Here is a 16,994-nt window from a genome sequence, read left to right on the forward strand (position 1 = left end):
TATATATATATATATATATATATATATATGAAAGTGTTTTGCTTTGGCCTGTAATATGATTGTGTTGATTTCTCTTTTGTTATTGTCCACAAGTTATTCCCTGCTGCACCTCTCTAGCAGGACTGGAAGTTAGCATGTCCCAGAAGGTCTGAGACACAAATCATTGAAGAGTTAAAGAGAGGTGCAAATCCTGTGGGGAGAAGTGCATACCCAGCTTTCCTGATCCAAATTATTTTCCTCTTCAGGACAGAGCAAAATATATTTTAAAACCTTTCTCAAGGGAAGACTAGGGTTGAAAGGCACAGCTCCCATGTTGTAAACTGCTTTTTTATTACTAAAATGATCAATAGTGAGATAGAACCTATTATTGGCAAGTAAGTGTTCAATATTAGCAAGCTGTTATGAATGTGGGCAGCTGTCATTGTATTTGATGCTTTGCAGTCCAACAAGACATCTAAGCTGGAGTTGTCAGCTATTAATGGAATTACAACTTTGAAGGAAGCATTTTCCAATGTCAATACAAAGGAATACGCTTCCTTTTGAAGTACCTACCCAGACCTCTCTTGGTATGGAGTTAGAGAGCATGTAATGAGTTGTGAGCTCTGCTCTTGCAGTTATGCCCAGCAGAGTATGCTCTTTGGGAGTTGGAACACCTGTTTGCAGATGATAAAATCACATTAAGGACACGCATGCATGTGCACAGAAAAGCAAGGGTTGGATTTCTAATGCTGAGGGAAGATGTTTTCCAGAAGACCAGCCCAGACCAGGTCTGCACTCATTACTTTGTCAGCATGCAGCCTCTGCTTAGGGCTCAGAGCATGGTACTTGTACAGGCTGTCAGCTGTGGGAATGAAGCCTGGCCCTGCTCTGAGAGCTGCTAAGTACAGCCTGCCTTCTCAGTTTCCACGTCAGGGCTGTGTCTGGTGCTGTGCCAGTCCCAAACGACATTCTAGTGTCAAGTGTCAAGTATTGAGCTTCATCTTGTGGGACTGATGCTCTCAGCTCCTATTGATCCTTGAAGTGCAATAATTTAGCAGCTTATAAGACTGTTGATGGATTTTATCAATACCACTGGCTTGTTGTGCTATGATATACAACCCAGAAATGCTTTTGCACCAGAGATGAGGACAGAAACTGCAGATACAGCTGGGAAATTGAAATGCTTCAAGACTGCTTCAATGTTTCTAATCTTCAGCATTTCTAATTGTCAGTGTTTCTAATCTTCTGTTGAAGGGGAGGAAGCAGAAGAGTCACTTCTCTTGCTTCTTTCTGCTGTTCAGTGTAGCTGGAGCTGCACAAAGCATCCTGGAGACTCATAACAGCACCTTTGTGGCTGTGAATGTGAGCTGATGACAGGCTGTCTCCCTGAGCCTACAGTTTTTAGAGGAAAATAGTGGCTTCAAGAAATGGCCACATTCATCTCAGCCTGATGTTAATAGTGAGGATTTGTCTGGCCATAGCCAACTTCCATCTTAACTGTGTTGCTGCTGCTGGCTTTACCTTGTGAATAAACAGGGCTCATGGGTGGCAGGCTATTGTCAGTTCTAAGATGAGTAGCCACTGCCACCATGTTGCAGGAGCTACTCCTAGTTCTCTGTGGAATATTTCTCTCTTCAGAAGCGTATTTAAAGGAATCAGTCCTGTGATCCTTTTGCCTGCCTTCCCATATCAACTCTCTGGCTTGTTGAAGAGTTTGAACCCTTCTGGGGTTCTCTGAGTCTTCACGCCCTTGCTCTTGAATGGCTGTTCTGTGAAGGAAACAATGTATTGCAGATTTCCCTCTCAACCCACCACTCCTATTTCACCGAGTTCCCAAGTCCCTAAACTCCTCTGCCACTTACACCCATGCAATAGTTCCTGTCCCTGGGCTCTCAGCAGGCCCCAGCTGCAGCAGGCAAGGACAGCTTCTGGCCACTGCTGGTTTTTGGCTGCCTGGCTCTTCAGTCCTGCTGCCTAGCTCTGTGGCTAAGGTAGAGCCGCCTTGGTGGTGGCTGTTTCTGCCACTTCATGTGCTTGGCAGGCTGACAGCCACATGCCAGAGGTCCTGCAGGGAGTAGTGAGAACAAGATGGACAAGGTAGGCTGTGGTTTGGAAGCTGTGCAGCTCAGGCTAGTGGTGAGAGAAACATGAGGGTCCAATGATGTAACTCCCTTCTGTTCCCTTGGTTTTCAGTGGTCATCATGGGATACTGTCTAAGAACTGTGAGTACATAATGGAGCTTTCTATCTGCTCCAAACCAGCACCACTTATTCACTTCTATTTAATTCTCTTCTAGGTTCACCAGACACTCTCTGTAGACCTTACAGAAGTCCTGAATACAGTCATCTTCAGGAATAAGAAGCCCATCCTGCTGTTAGGTATTTACATCTGTTAGGGGGATTTGTCTGGAAGCAGCCACTAGTACCATGATACAAGCAGCAGAGGAGAACTAGTGACTGTGGAATGGAATGGAATGGAATGGAATGGAATGGAATGGAATGGAATGGTGGGGGTGCTGGAGGGAATCTGGAAACTTTGGTCCATTTGACGTTGTAAATGTGTAACTGGTGGTGAGAAGGGGAAAAGGGAAGTTCTGTAGTTGGACAGATCTTCCTTGGAACTGAGTGTGAACTGTGTTAGTGTCTCAAAGAAGGAGATTTACAAAGAAACTCATGTTGCCATTCCTGTCTACAGCTGTCAGCAGCTGCCAGACAACTCCGGTGGGCTATTAAGCTTACATATTCTCTCATCACCCTCTCCCATGCTGTTGCACAAGCACCAACACACAGGGTAGAGCAGAGAAAAACACTGACACACACTAATAAGCATCTCCCTGTCTAGTGAGCATCATGCAGTTCCTGAGAGCTGTCCTGCGACAGAACTTCTCCTCCTCCTTGCTGGTGATTGTTGGCCAAAACACAGCCCCAAATGCTGCTCAACCACAGCCATCATCACTGCAGGGCACTGCCCTGCACCCCCTTGCCATGCAGCAGGTCTTCTCACTTGTTGTCAGTCTGCAGAACCTTCTGGTGCATGTCCAGTTGCAGGTATGTAAAATATGACTTTTGGAACAACAGTAGTGTTGGGCTTCAAGCAGGAACAGTAACCTGAGGAGAAACCACCCTGCTGCAGAATCAAAGGGGCTGCCTGCTTGTTTTTTCTTCTGTCTGCATTTTCAACCCCATACAGATATGTGATGAGGAGGAGGGAAAATGCTCTTGCTGCAGCACAGTGCAGTGAGAGAGAAGGTAAATCAAGCTATGCAGTACTCCCTGCTGTTCAACTGGGTAGCTGAAATTCTGTGTACTAATGACAATTTCTGTCTTCCCATCTCTTTCTCTGCAGGGATGCCACATCCATAGGGACAGATGTGGGAAATGTATAACAAATCCCAGTCCATTCCCCATGCCCCTGACAAGGTGCTTCTGGGGGTAGTGGGTGCATCAGCATACATTTAACTTGCTCAAGTGATTCTGGGCTCCAGGGGTAGTACATCAGTTTCCATTTAACACTTAAGCTGTGTTGGGCTCCTATCCTTATTCTTTGGAGGCTGTTACTTATTATTTTTAGTCTCAAAATAAGTAGTTGTAGCTCTGTCTGGCTCCTTGATGTGACAGATAATTTGCAGCACATTGCATTCCTTGAAGGAGATGAAAGGTGTTATTTTCCTGTGCTGCATACTCTTCTGATCCTGGCACTTTATGAATTTTCCTCTTGCAATAGCTGTTGACTGTTTTTGTTTTTTTGGTTTTTTTTGTTTTTTTGTTTTTTCTCTTGGTATTCCAGAAAGACTTGCTGCTCTCTCAGGCAGTGGTTGCCTGCCTAGAAACCTTAGTGGAATACCTGTATGTGAAGAACCAGGATGTTGGTAAAGTCTTCATGTTCTTTCTTCTCCTAGTTCCCCTCCTGCAGTGATTTTGAGCTCTTAGTTTTCTCAGTAGCACTCTGGAGAAAATGTGTGATGAGTTTATGCCAAATAAGAAAAATTATTTGTGTGCCTAAAGTTAATATTGTGCTTTGTGGGATGAGATCACAGTGCCTGGCTCCCCTGCATGAACTTTGGCTCTGGACACCAAGATGCTTTCCAGAAGGCAAAAAGTAGTTCTCCAACCCTGTAAGAGGGAAAGACTTGGGAATGGAAGGAGTATAGGAACAGTCTTTGACCTTCAGGCCAATTGTATCAAACCTTTAGACCATAAACATATGGGAGAGAGGGAGGGAGGGAGGGAGGGAGGGAGGGAGGATCTGAACATGATGTGTCTTACAAAAGGACGGTGTTGGTCATGGTTTGGTCTTGAAGGAAGGGAAGGAAGAACAGGATATTAGGCAGCCTTAGGGAATGGAAAATAGAAATTCTGGATTTCCAGGGTGAATTCTGACTTTGGTTTCCAGAGTGCATGTCAGACCTAATGTGTATCATGTTTTCAGTATAAGATAATATCACTGCATTGTACATTTGTACCATGTACATTGTTGGGGGGGAAAAATAGACCTGCTATTGTCAGCCTCCTGCCATGAAGTTCAGGTGCTGGCTCTGTTCTTAAACCAGAAAGTTCTCTGTACCCTGACCTATTTACTTTGTTTGTTTAAACACCAATGGAGGAGGGAGTGGAGTGAATGAACACCAGGCAAAAGGGACACTGGTGGGAGAGAGGAAGTGGTTGGATAAAGATGTAATACTGCAGATGAATGACAGCCAGTCATTCCCCAGAAGAGAGGCTATTAAAAGGCTGAATTAAAAAAAAAAAAAAAAAAAAAAAAAGTTATGGGGAGGCTTTGCTAATTTGGGATTAAACTAATGAAATGCTGCTGCAGCAACAGCTGAACCTGTCACTTTGGCTGCTGTGGTGCTTCAGAACAACAATAACAAGTCTCCTTATTTCAAGCAGAATGAGGGTCAAGCTTTATTTGGCTGAAAGATGCAAGAACACTTGGACTCTGCCTCTAGGAGTTGACTCACTTGAGGCTTTCTAAAACCCTCTTTTGGTCCAGAGATATTTCCAAATGTGCAGAGTAGGCTCATGCACAGTGCTGGTACTTTCTCATTTACCCCAGATGAAAGATATCCCCAAAATATTTGACATTATTTTTCAGTGTTGTTTTCCTATGGAAAATATTCTTGTAGTGGCAATAGGGAGGTTATGTGACTGCCAGTGGAAAAGAGACCTTTTCTACACTCTGGTGAGTTGCTATAGTATAAAAAGTTATATCAGTTGATTTATTTGTCTATCCCATGCTCCTAACCTCTACTAAATACAAAGTAATAACATTTTAATTTCAGCATTCAGTGAAAGACCTCATGCCATCATAGACTTATGGCCTTACCTAATACATGTTACGTTATCATGTTTGTTCTTTAGTGAGAGCATTTTCTCTAATGACTGCATTGCCACCATCAGCCTGGCTGGTCCCCATAGTCCACTGTCTGATGTAGATCCAGCCTCAGTTTGTTCAGCTTCTGTTATAGGGCTTTCTTCATTACCCAAAGGGTATTCTGCAGCTAAATAAAAACTGAGGTCAGGAGAGTTGTCCTCAGATTGAAACTGGAGGGTATTATTTTTAAAACCCCAGGCTAAAGATATTCTCTCTCTGTTTTATGACGTACACCCCAGGAGAAGGTTTCTCTTCCTGTACCAGCACAAAGATGGACAATATGTGTTTTCTTCTTTGAAAAGCTATTAAGCTTTTGTCCTCTTGACTGAACTCTTGCCCAGAGAGTGACCGATTAAAAAGCAAGTAAGAGCAGTGAAAAATAACCCTTTAGTGTTTCACAGCATGGGTTCTAGGAGAGAAAACTTGGGCTCAGTATTGAAGACTGTCCTTAGCTGGGTTCAGCCTGTCACTTTGGCAGTTTTACAGCTGTCTTTGAGTGGCTTCTCCTTCTCTCCCAGCTCTGCACATTGCTTCGCAGCCGTGGCACCGATTCCTGCTCTTCACACTACTCAGTGGGGGCCAGAAGTCCTTTCTGCAGCCAGAAGTTCTCAGGCTGATGACTTTGGTGAGCAGCAGAAGGGTGGGCTGTTTCCCATCTTTCCCAGTATGTTGGCACAATGTGCCTAGGCTGGTGTTTGGTAGTTAACTTGCTATGCAACACAGTCTCTGATACTGCTGTGGCTTTGCCCGGGACTGTATTCCTGCCCTCTATTAATAATGATAGTTTCAAGTGAACTTCCACACCCTGCAGAAACTGACTGCTGTTAGTGAGCACCTCCCGTTCTTCTGGTGTTGGTAACATTTATTTATATCATCTAGTATCCCTGGGGAGGAGAGGAGAAACTTGCAGAGAACATGCAACTGCTGTTACCAGTCAGGGAGCAAGCTGGCTGCTTGGCATTGCAGCTTGTCTCCCATCTCAGCCTTACAGACCTGACTTTTAGGGCAGGGAGTTAGTGCCATATTCTACCCTGCTGTATGTGGGGTCTGTGGGCTAGAGGGGGAATGTGATCCTACCCAGCAGAAATAATGAAGATAAAGCCCTCATGGCAGTAAATGAGAGGAAGGGGTTATTAAAGTGAACCTTCCCCCTCCAAATATAAGTTGGGTCTGTGAGTATTTGCTGTTCTTATTTCAGTTTTAAAAGGTTACCTCATTTATTTTAGTTCCTTCCCAGCTTAAACCAAAATAAGTCTGGCTATAAATCAGAGCCCCATCAACATAGATATTTGCACTGGTTCCATTAGAAGTGGTATAAAAATCAGGCCTGTGGTTAAGGTGCTGCAGTAATGGTGCACAGAAGAGGTCTTTGCAAGTGATGAGTCACTGTTGCACTCTGTGGGTCTTCCACTATTTAATGTCTCTATTTTTTCCTTTGTTCAAGTTTGTGAGATATCAGAGCAGCAATATTATTTCTCAAAAAGAAATTAGCCAGATTATTCAGGAGGCAGCAGAAGCCAACACAGCAGAGCTGCCTGAGGCCACGTCTCATGCTCTTCACCTCTTCCTTTCTCAGGTAAGAGAGCAGTGACTGCTTAGGAAAATGGGAATGGAGTCCCTAGGTGTTTGCTTTGGCCTTTGAAGATCTCACTGGTCTGTTTGGAGATGAGGGAGGGAGTATGAAGGAACAAGCCCAACAGTTTTATGTTGTTCTGGAAATCATTCTTTTTTTCTGACCCCTCAGATTCAGAATAGTCATTACCAGGTGGAGCCAGAACAGTCAGAGGTCATTCAGACCTTGCTGGATCGGCTCTTGGGACAGAGGACTGTGCATGTAAAGCATCAGGACGTCGTGTATCCTTTGGTACTAATGTGTGTGGCAGGTGTAACAGAGGTAGGAAGGACACTTAATTTGCTGCTCCTTCTCTTGTTGCAGCTGACTGTGGGATGAAAGACTTCATCATGTCCTAATCTGAGAAGACATTTCAGAAATGAGTGGACAATTGGGATTAAAGAAGGCTCTGTGTGCTGGGCTTGTGTTCATCTATAAAGCTGAGGTGATCTGATGAAAGAGGGGCAGGCTTGGGAGTCTCTGGCTTCAAAGCAGTAACAATCCCTGTATTGATTTCCCTGGAGGATGAGCAATGAGTTAATCTCTGTTTGCATGCCATCTAGTGCCAGGATGCCCAGGAAGTAGTGGAAACCCAGATATGACTCAGGCACTTTCAAAATGCAGAGAGCATTTGGGAACCACTGAGGGGAATTAGCAGATTTTATTCTGTTTGGGCCTAGTCTGCCACTGTGAACTAAATCCTCTTCTCTGGGGATAGAGGCAGAGGCCACTCCCAGATGCCTTGTGGAGAAAGAGGGAACCTGACGCAGTATTTGTTTGTTTCTCAAACTTTTTCTGCCTTCCTGTTTTCATCGCGCTGCATTGCCTCAGATGTGTAGCAGTGATGGAAGTGGACGTGGCAGTGATTTCCTGTGGGTGTGGGGACTTCCTTCACTGTGGGGCACTGTCATCAGCCATGGGTAGGGTACGTGGTGGGTGAGGTGTTTGTCCTGTCAGGAGTAGCTTGTCCTCATGCGTACCCCCAATGTGATGTTGCTGCTCTGTTGTGGAGCAATCAGAGGGCAAGTTGTACTGGTGGAGGCCATTGGGCCCCACAGAGTATCTCTCCACTCCATTTCTCCATTTTGCTTCTCTGTACAGGGATGAAGGAATTTGGATGGGAAGTTTTGTTACATTGCTGAAGTTACTTTTCATTTCTGACTTTTTTATGTATTAAGAAACCTTCAAATCTTGGTGGTTAGGAAGGAAGGATCTTAGATGCATTTGAAGTGAAGCAGGGGGCTATGTGAATAAGATTGTTATGGACACGAAAGACAAAATCCTCTGGTCAAAATGGAGCTTTGACTTTTCTTCAGGTTGATGTTTCTTATGTATGTTGACAGTGAGGTTCCATGGGAGGGTTGGTTTAGTTATGAAAACCTCCTGTCAGTGATATGTCAAATGTGGGAATTCCCATAGCATGTATGCCTTTCTTTTGGTTTCCACTCATGCTGTCAATGACAGATGTCTGGGAAATGTGGCAGTGTCTCTGTCACACATTGGAGATTGAAATGAGAAGATACAGTGCACAGAGCAGAGGAACAAAGCAAGAATCTAGGAGGAGACCCCCATCCTGTCATTCCTTCCCAGTGAGTAGTAGGGAGAAGAAGGACAAAGGAAGTTACTTGTTGCTCATTTTTAGAAAAAGGTTTGTTGAAATTAAAAAGTTCTGTTACTGAAACGGCTCAGTTTCCCCTTCTGTGCGGGATAAGGCTTGGTTGATGCCCTTCATGTATCAAAATACAGTCCTGCCTGGGGAAATGATGTCGTACAGGGGCGTTGTGGAAGAGGTACTCTGCTCACTCATCGTGGCTGATAGGGCTGCGGGATGGTCCCTTTGCTCTGGGCTGGAAGGGGCGGTGGGGGCTCAGCCAGGATCCCGGGGGAAGCAGATACGTGTCCCATAGGGATGAGGAGACTTCTTCCAGGTCACGAGTGACCCCTGCGACTACAGCCCCATCCCCGCTGTCCCGTTGCCGCCAGACCCTCCAAGTGCCCGCCGGTGCGTGGCCGGTGCCGGTGGCGGGGCGGGGCGGGGCCTCAGGAAGTGACACGGCGGGGCGGAGCGGCGGTGGCAGCGGCAGCGGCGGCAGCATGGCAGCGCGGCGGGCGTGAGCGCCGGCCTCGGCACCCGCACCCGGCACCTGGCCCGCAGGTGGGGACCGGCCGCGCCCCCGGGAGCCATCCCCGCCCCGGGAGGCCCAGCGGGGCCGTGGCGGGGCAGGAGGGAATGGCGGGAGCAGCGCTGGGGCCGCTCCGGGGGACGGGGCGGAGGTGGCCGGAGCACCCTGAGCGAGACCCGGCAGGGGCCCGTCCTCCCGGGCAGCCGGGGTGGCCGATGAGCGGGGCAGGCAGGGCGGCCCCGGGACACCTCTCTGGAGCCTGGGTTAAGGGGCTGTGCCGGACGGGCTCTGCCTGCCATCGCCGCCCGCTCGCCCCGCGGCTCCCGGGAGCTGCCGTCCCCCCCGAGGGTTCGCGTCCTCCCGGGTGCCGCTTGCTGCGTCCCCTTGACACGGCTCCGGGTGGCTTTCCCGCAGCGCGGCCGGGGACGGTTCGGCTAGTCCCCTTTCCACCGTCCCGGTGTGATTGCCTTTACTTTCAGCGGAGCTTGCGGGAGAATCCGCATCTCCTGTGCCAGCGGCCGCCCGAGCCCCTCAGGGGGCTTCTTGAACCCCTCCGGCGCGAGGGTGGGCTGGAACCGACCCATTCCTGCTGGAAATCACAGCAGGAAATCGGGGCTGCCAAACCGTGCGGTACGCGAGCTTCTGGGCTGGGTGGCTGGGAGACTTTGGAGGCGAGCAGGTGTAAATGGCCCGTACTGTTTCAACTGAAGCAGCTGGTCCTGTAAGCCCCATATAGATATGTCCTCCTAGAGGAGTCTGAGCAGAGGTGTTTCACTTCTGAAGCTTTTGGTTCACCTGTAACAAAAGATTAATCCTCATCTGGTTGTTGGAGGAGTGCCTTGGGATTGGGTTCACGGGGCTGGGAGTTTTCATCCCTTGTTTAGCCACAGCATGCTCCTGGTGAAGGATGATGCTCTTCCCCCTACATTTCAGTGCCTGCAGAGGGGAAGTGGGGGGGTCATGCAAAAGTTTCTCCAGGGAACCTAAGCATTGCAGCATGGCTCTGCCTTGCAAGCTCATTAAGTGAATAAATCTCAGGGATGCTTGCTTCAGATGGGGCTCCTGCAGGAAAATTTATAATGTAATTGAAAACATTTTAATGGGAAGTACTAACCATCTATTACATGGCATCTGTTGTCATGTCTTTGGAAAAACACATCTAAATTAAGAGGTTGGTAGACAGTGAGACAGACTGGTGGGCTTGCTGCTGAAACAGCCAGCTGGCCAGGGCTGCAAGGCAATGTTGGTGGAAACTCCTTTCCATCTGTAGCATCAGGCCAGGCCCTGGCTCCCTGGACTGCTCTGGGAGCATCAGGCAGAGCTGTCTCTAGCAGAAATCAATTCAGAGAGGAGCAGTTCTGCAGTGTTTGTGTCTCATCCCTCAGCGGGTGTGGAGACATGAGAGTTTGTGGGGAAAGCATGGAGGAACATCTGCAAGGAGCTTTGGCATCTCTGCTGTTACGTAGTGTGGCCTAGAGAGGAAGGAATGTCCTCTGCTGTTAAAATGGGGTGAAATTGCCAGAGTAGTGAAAGGAAATAAATCTGCAATGGTCCTACATGGCATCAGCAGCCCCAAGTTCCCTGTGGGTGAGAGAAACAACTGGGCCTGCTTAATTTTCCCCGGTGTGTTTCAGCCCTGATGGACAATGGCAAATAAATAGCTCCGATGTGAGAATGAGTGCCAGCAGATCAGATGAAAAAGTGATGGGCTTCCAGTATGGTTCTCCAGTCCTCTACTTCTGACCTTGTCCCATGGGACAATCTTTAGGACTGGTGTAGGAGGATCTGAATACATTTGCATTGCAAACATTGACCATCCCTACCCCAGCATCTGCTGTTGTGTCTCTGAAGAAGCCCATCACTGTTGTGAGCAGGCAGGCAGGCTGGTGGCCCTTGTGCTGCAGCAGCTGGCTGGTCAGCAGCTGCTTCAGCTGAGAGCTGTGCTTTGCTCTGCTCTGCCTGGAACAGGGTTTTTTTGCAGCTCGTCTTCCCCTTTGTTGCACCTGTGGAATATCCTCCAGCCACCCAACTCCAGTGTTGGAAATGGGGGATACTGCAGCCCCTATCCTAACCAGGCATGCTGGGGCTGCCACAGGCAGCATGGCAGAGCTGTTGTGGGCAGCATTTCTGCTCTTTGCCTTCCAGCCTAGTCTGGAGGCCACTGGCTACCTCCAGTTTCTCTTTCCAGTGCTCCATGAGCATGGCAAATTGCCAGCCTAATCCTTATGTTGGTATGTATCATCCAAGGGGCAGACAGGAGCTTGGTCCCAGGGCAGTCACTCTATGTGCTTTTGCATTGCTGCACTTCCTCCTCCCTGAGAGCTTGGGAGGTGTTGAGCACCTGTGGGGCTCTGCAGAGGAGAGACCTGTGCCACCTCACTGAGCCAGGCCCTGGGTCCTGGGTCATTGTTTTTGGCAGGGTGAAGCAGTCTCTTGGAAGCAGACCAGGCTGTTAGGTTCAATAGAACATCTGTTTGCCTGGGCTGGAGAATTTTCCTTACTGCCTTGGCTTGGTGTGCTTTGTGGCATTCAGGATGGCTGGAATATGGCTTAAGCCTCACACCACAGTGGGAAGAGGGGACAGACCCTCTGGCATGGGGATTTGTGGCATGGGGGTTTGTGCTGCTGTCCCGGCTCCACACCGTGTCAGAAATATGGGGCACTGCCACGTCTTCTTCAATAATGCTGGTTGTATTTACTCTGGTCTGTTCCTTTCCAGGGGTGCAGTGTTTTACAAAGCACAACAGCAAAATATGAGTTTCTCATGTTTGTCTGACACTGCTCCCCTGCCTTTGCCAGGGGTGTGAAGATGCTTGGCTTGGCCTCGGCAGGAGGTACATGGTGGGAGCTGCTGCTGATCCTTGCAGGGCTGAAGAACTGCTGGTGCTGCTTGCTTTGCCTCTTTCATGGGCTTGGAGTTGAAGAAATTGTATTTGTTTAAAAAAAGAAAAGCAACAAGAAAAGAACAAGAAAGGATTTGCTTTTGTTTCAGTATTAAGGCATTACAGAGACAAGTTTGGCTGGGCGGGCAAACTTGGACTCAAGAGGGCAGTGGGTTATAGGGTGAGGTCAGCTCTCGTGGCTTTAGACATCTGCCTTTCCTTCGGGAGCAGGAGGTGGCTCAGATGATGCCTCTGAAGGAGCTGTTGCTTCTGTAATTGCCAGTGGCCTGTGCTCAGCTCCACAGAAACCTTATGCCTGAGGACAGACTACCCTGAGTTCTGCTGCCTGGGGACTGAGCTGTTGCTCAGTATAGACTAAGCAACAGCTCCAGGTATAGACTTTTCCAGGTATAGACTGTCCAAGAGGATCCTCATTCTCAAGGACCTTTTTCTCCAGCCATTGAATTTGTCTGAGGGACATTTGTGGTCAGGAGCAGCTTTGCCCAAGAGCATCCCTGCAAAGCCTCAGACACTGTCTGGGAAGGGACTTATTTGGAGGGAGGGGGAAGCTACCACCAGGTCACCCAACTGTGGTTTTTTGGTGTGGTGGCACCCAGCTTGTAGTGAGGGAAAGGGTCCGGGTACCAATACCCCAAGTGGTGAGGGGAGGTCGCTGAGCTGGTTGCACTGGTACTTGAAGGAGAGATGGACTTCAACCCCTCAGTGATCCGCTCTTTCTTCCAGACCTGCTATTGTGGCTGTTGGGCTGCTCTGCCTCACAAACCCAGCAAAAACCTAGCTGTTATTTTTGGAACAAGGGGTAGGACTTAAATTTTCTGTTGGGTCAGTGCTGGGTCAGATGCCTGGGGCTGGCAGTGCAGGCAGGTAAAGAGAAGAGGGAGACCAGGGCTTCACTTGCAGCAGGCTGGCTGCAGCATCACCATGTGCCTCTGCTCTGGCCACTGTATGCCTCAGACCCCTCTTGGGGACAAGGAAGAGATGGACAAGGACCCTGGTGCCAAGGGCACTGTGCCATTGGTCCCAAGTGGCTTGTGTGACTTCTCCTTTTGGTAAGTCTCCTCAATGATCTTTGGTTTTGTTGGTCTTTTCTCTTCCAGGCTGCAGTGGCCAACATGGATTTTCTCATTATCTGTCCCTTTCTGCTGGCCTTGCTGCTGTCCCAGGGCAGCTTCACAGACCTGGAGAAACAGAGAGTAGACTCTGGCTTGGAAATCTGTATCCTCTGCAGCCTGCCCCTCATGACCATGTGTGCACTAATGGCTACGGAGGCTGGAGGGAGCACATGCACAGGGAAGGGGTCAGAGACCATGGAAAGGGGCACAAGGAAGTGGAAAAGAGAGGATCCAGAAGCACTGGGAAGTTGCTGCTTTGTCCTTCTGTAGATGGGCTTGTGCCAAGCTCCTGGGTTTGCTAACCAAGTGCCTGGCTTGGTGCCGGAGCAGAAATGGCAGTGATGCCTGGTGTTCTTTCTGCTCCATTGTGCTGAGCACTGAGCACATTTCCCAGTCTGCTCTTGGAAGTGGCATGGCCAGCCAGGAGGCAGAGCACGCCTGCACTTCTCAGTGCTTTGAGATCACCAACTGGGATGGTGGAAGAGGACTCCTGGGCTTGTGGCACTTGGTCTCCTCTGTGCCACAGGCACTTTTTGCTCATGAGGAGATGATGGGCTAATACAAACCCTTCTTAGCACACAGCAGCATCCCCTGGTGAACAGGCAAAGTATGAAAAGATGAATATGTGGAGACCCATGGGGAAGGTGGCAGTTCATGTTCTTCCTCCACGTTCCTCCTCCATCCCATCAGTCAGAGCATGGATTGGCAAGTGGAGAGCTCCTCACAAGCTCTTAGCACTGTTAAGGGCCCTGCTGAGGTGTTTGGGCAAGGGGTTCACTGGAAATCTGTGTTCCATCCTGGCTCAGGTGCTGCCCCTCAGACACCTCATAGTGGGGCTGGGATGGTGCCAGGGGCCTGCTGGAGGAGGGAGAGCAGCAGTGTGGTGGGAGAATGCTGACAGTGCCCTTGACAGTGGTGCAGATAAGAAGCTGTTTGAGGTGAAGCGCAAGGACCAGATGAATGCTCTGAAGAACTTGATTGAGCTCAATGACATCAACCAGCAGTACAAAATCATTGACATCATGCTCAAGGGACTCTTCAAAGTAAGCCACAGTGCAGGCTGCACTCTGAGCCCACAGGGGTGGGCTGAAATGGGAAGGGTTGGGGGCTTCTGTGGAGTGTGTGGCAGGTGAGCCTTAGGACCTGAAGGGAGGATGCCATGGGGTTTCAAAGTGAGGCAGTGTAGCAGCACCTCCAGGGTGCAGGGCAGGACAAAACACTAATCAAGATTCTGGCAGGTGCTGGAGGACTCCCGTGCTGTGCTCATCGCTGCTGATGTGCCTCCTGATGGGCCCTTCCCTCAGGATGAGAAGATAAAGGATGGTAGGTCCTCTCTGGTTTTTACCCTCCTCCTTTTTCTTCTGTTCTGGTGCACCACAGACATTCTTCCTGGGATCAGTGCTGGGGTAGGTACAAAACCCCTGTGTATCCAGACCAGACCTGGGCTGCTCCCTGTCTGTTGGGGATGCCATTGCTGCCTCTCTGACCAGTTCATACTGGGGAGCCTACTGGTTTGCCCTCAGCCTGTGCTGATGGAGCTGGTGGCTGTCCCCACAGCATACTCCCACGTGGTGGAGAACACTGCCTTCTTCGGGGACGTGGTCCTGCGCTTCCCCAAGATTGTGCACCACTACTTCGACCGCAACTCCAACTGGAACAGCCTCATCCGCTGGGGCATCGGCTTCTGCAACCTGACGGGTGTGTTCGAGCAGGGACCCCACTCCCAGGTCCTGCGGCTGGTATGGCTCCTTGTCTCCCCTGCCATGACCACCCTCTGCTGCTGGGCTGGGGGAGCTGAGGGTTTTGGGGTAAAAGGAAGGGAGGGGCACTGCCCCCACCATGTCTGGGGGCTGTCCTTGAGCTGAGGATGGGGGAAGCGCAGAGAGCATAGATGGGACTGGTGGGAGAGTAGGGGACCCCCATCACACAGCTGGGGAATGCGAGTGGGAGGCACCACTCCCCAGTGAGGTCTCCCCTTCGCTCTGCAGATGGCTCAGGAGCTAGGAATCAGTGAGAAATCGCCTGATTACCGCAATCCCTTTAAAACGGACCAGTCAGAGGTAAGATGGCAATGCTGCCAGATTGTCTCATGGGCTTTCCCATCTGTGTCACAGCTCCAGGCAGCTGGCTGGGGAATGGAATGGCTGGCTTGTGGGAAGTTGCCAAATGCCCCTGTCACTGACTAAGCATGGCTGAAACACAAACACTGAATTCCCTGTCTGTGCTCTACTTTGGGCACCTGATGCCCTCTCTTCCCTTCTGTGGCCACCTGCCTCGTAGCTGAGACTCTGTTTGTCGCTTGCTGATCTGTGCTCAAAGCTCCCTGGACTGCGAGGCTTGTACATTGGCTTTGGTGTGGGTCTGGAGGGGTTGTGCCTCTGGGAGGCTGTGGGTGCTCCCCAATGCTGACTCCTTTCTGTCAACCCCCAGTTTTTCCCCAGTGCTGACACCTTTCAGAAGGCGCTGCGGGATGAGGAGAAGAGGAGGAAGAAGGAAGAGAAGCGGAAGGAGATCCGCAAGGGCCCACGCATCTCCCGCTCACAGTCGGAGCTGTAGCAGGCTGGGACTTGTGCCTTGCAGTGGGGGTGGCACCACTGGGACACAGAGTGGCTTGCTCCCTTCTCGGCAGCTTTGGGCCGGTGCCTGGCCGTTCCCTTTCCATTTGTGCTGTGGGTTTTGTTTTGTTGCCTTTTGTTTTTGTTCAGTGAAGGTTGTGTGGTGGTGCCGGTGGGTTGGCCCAAAGGGGCTAAAATGGGGTACCCCTTCCACAGAGGTAAAGCACAGACAGGACAGCACTGGGGCCATCCCCTGGTCAGGGTGTTGCTGCCTGTGGGGAAGTAGGGTGTGAGGGACACGCCTCTGGTGGAGCCCGGGGATCCCTCCTCACTGCAGCACACCCCACGCTGAAGGTGCCTCCTCCAACACGGGTGGGCTGGGGTGTGCGTCACACCAAACAGCCTCATGAGCAATGCTGCTTCTCTCCGTTTTGCTTTTCGTTCAGCTAAATGGGTGATCTCATTGGCACCCCCCACTGGGTTCTACCTGGTCTCTGCACAGCTGCTACCTCTGCCAGAGAGCACCTTCCCTTTTCCCAGCGGCTGTTCCACCGAGCAACGTGTGTTTCATTGTTCAGACGTTGTTGAAAATGCCGATGGCAGCAGCTGTTCCTGGCTGATGGCATCTCGGGGCCACTGCAGGTCATTCACTCAGAGAGGCAAATGCCTGGTGAATTTTTTGGACAGGAGGAATTTCGGTACTTGGCCTCTTTGCAGCCAGTTGTGCCTGTACTGCAAGCCAAGCTGATGCTGAAGATGCTGGGGAACCAGCCTGAGCTGCTGAGAGCCTGTCCTGCAGCCCATGCCCCATCCTTTCTCTTTGGGGCTCATCCTCTCTGAATGAGTCCCCGAAGCCCCTTGTCAGGGGACAGCCAGACGAGGGCATGTGGCAATAGCCGGGCTGAAGTAGGGAGGGAGCCAGCTTGAGGGGCTGCAACCTTCCACGGGCATCTGGGCTGCCATGGGGACAGTTGAGGGGCTGGCCCAGGACCCGGCACAGCCACGCTGTGATACCTCACCTGTGCGATGGCCTTGCACCAGAGCGGGCTCTTGCAGAGGGGCTTTTCCCAAGGAGCCGGTTCTCTGCGTCGGGCTGGCAGCATCGCAGCCTTTGAGGAAAGGGAAACGTCCCGGATTTTTTAACAGCAGAGCCAAGTCCCTCCAATGAGGGGAGGGGGTAGCAATGGGCGCATTTGGTTTTTCTTGAATAAAATTGACTTGATTATTTTTTTTTAAGTAGAAGAATCGTGGCTCTTGCTCCCGTTCCTGGTGGGAGCGGGTGTGCGCCAGAGAGCGTCGAGCTGGCCCCTCAGGAGGCGAGGGTCCGTGGGCGCTGC

At 50.2% G+C, this 16,994-nt stretch overlaps 2 protein-coding genes across 2 annotated transcripts in view; both read left to right on the plus strand.

Annotated features, from left to right (window-relative positions):
* The window catches only part of MEI1 (meiotic double-stranded break formation protein 1), a 38,105-nt gene extending 29,631 nt beyond the window's left edge, over positions 1–8,474 (plus strand). The window contains exons 25-31 of the mRNA XM_058805933.1: positions 2,276–2,357; positions 2,821–3,026; positions 3,766–3,847; positions 5,871–5,977; positions 6,797–6,928; positions 7,097–7,206; positions 8,429–8,474. Of these exons, the coding sequence (XP_058661916.1) occupies positions 2,276–2,357; positions 2,821–3,026; positions 3,766–3,847; positions 5,871–5,977; positions 6,797–6,928; positions 7,097–7,206; positions 8,429–8,474 (765 nt within the window). The remainder of the gene's footprint in view (positions 1–2,275; positions 2,358–2,820; positions 3,027–3,765; positions 3,848–5,870; positions 5,978–6,796; positions 6,929–7,096; positions 7,207–8,428) is intronic.
* Positions 8,475–9,056: 582 nt separating this feature from the next.
* CCDC134 (coiled-coil domain containing 134) lies at positions 9,057–16,868 on the plus strand. Its single transcript, XM_058805674.1, has 7 exons — positions 9,057–9,119; positions 13,088–13,205; positions 14,024–14,145; positions 14,341–14,425; positions 14,660–14,841; positions 15,091–15,162; positions 15,533–16,868. The coding sequence occupies exons 2-7, from the start codon at positions 13,103–13,105 to the stop codon at positions 15,656–15,658; spliced, it is 690 nt and encodes a 229-aa protein (XP_058661657.1). The 5' UTR covers positions 9,057–9,119; positions 13,088–13,102; the 3' UTR covers positions 15,659–16,868.
* Positions 16,869–16,994: the final 126 nt, after the last annotated feature.

Source organism: Ammospiza caudacuta, chromosome 5 (genome assembly GCF_027887145.1).
Source record: "Ammospiza caudacuta isolate bAmmCau1 chromosome 5, bAmmCau1.pri, whole genome shotgun sequence".
NCBI classification, from domain to species: Eukaryota; Metazoa; Chordata; class Aves; order Passeriformes; family Passerellidae; genus Ammospiza; species Ammospiza caudacuta.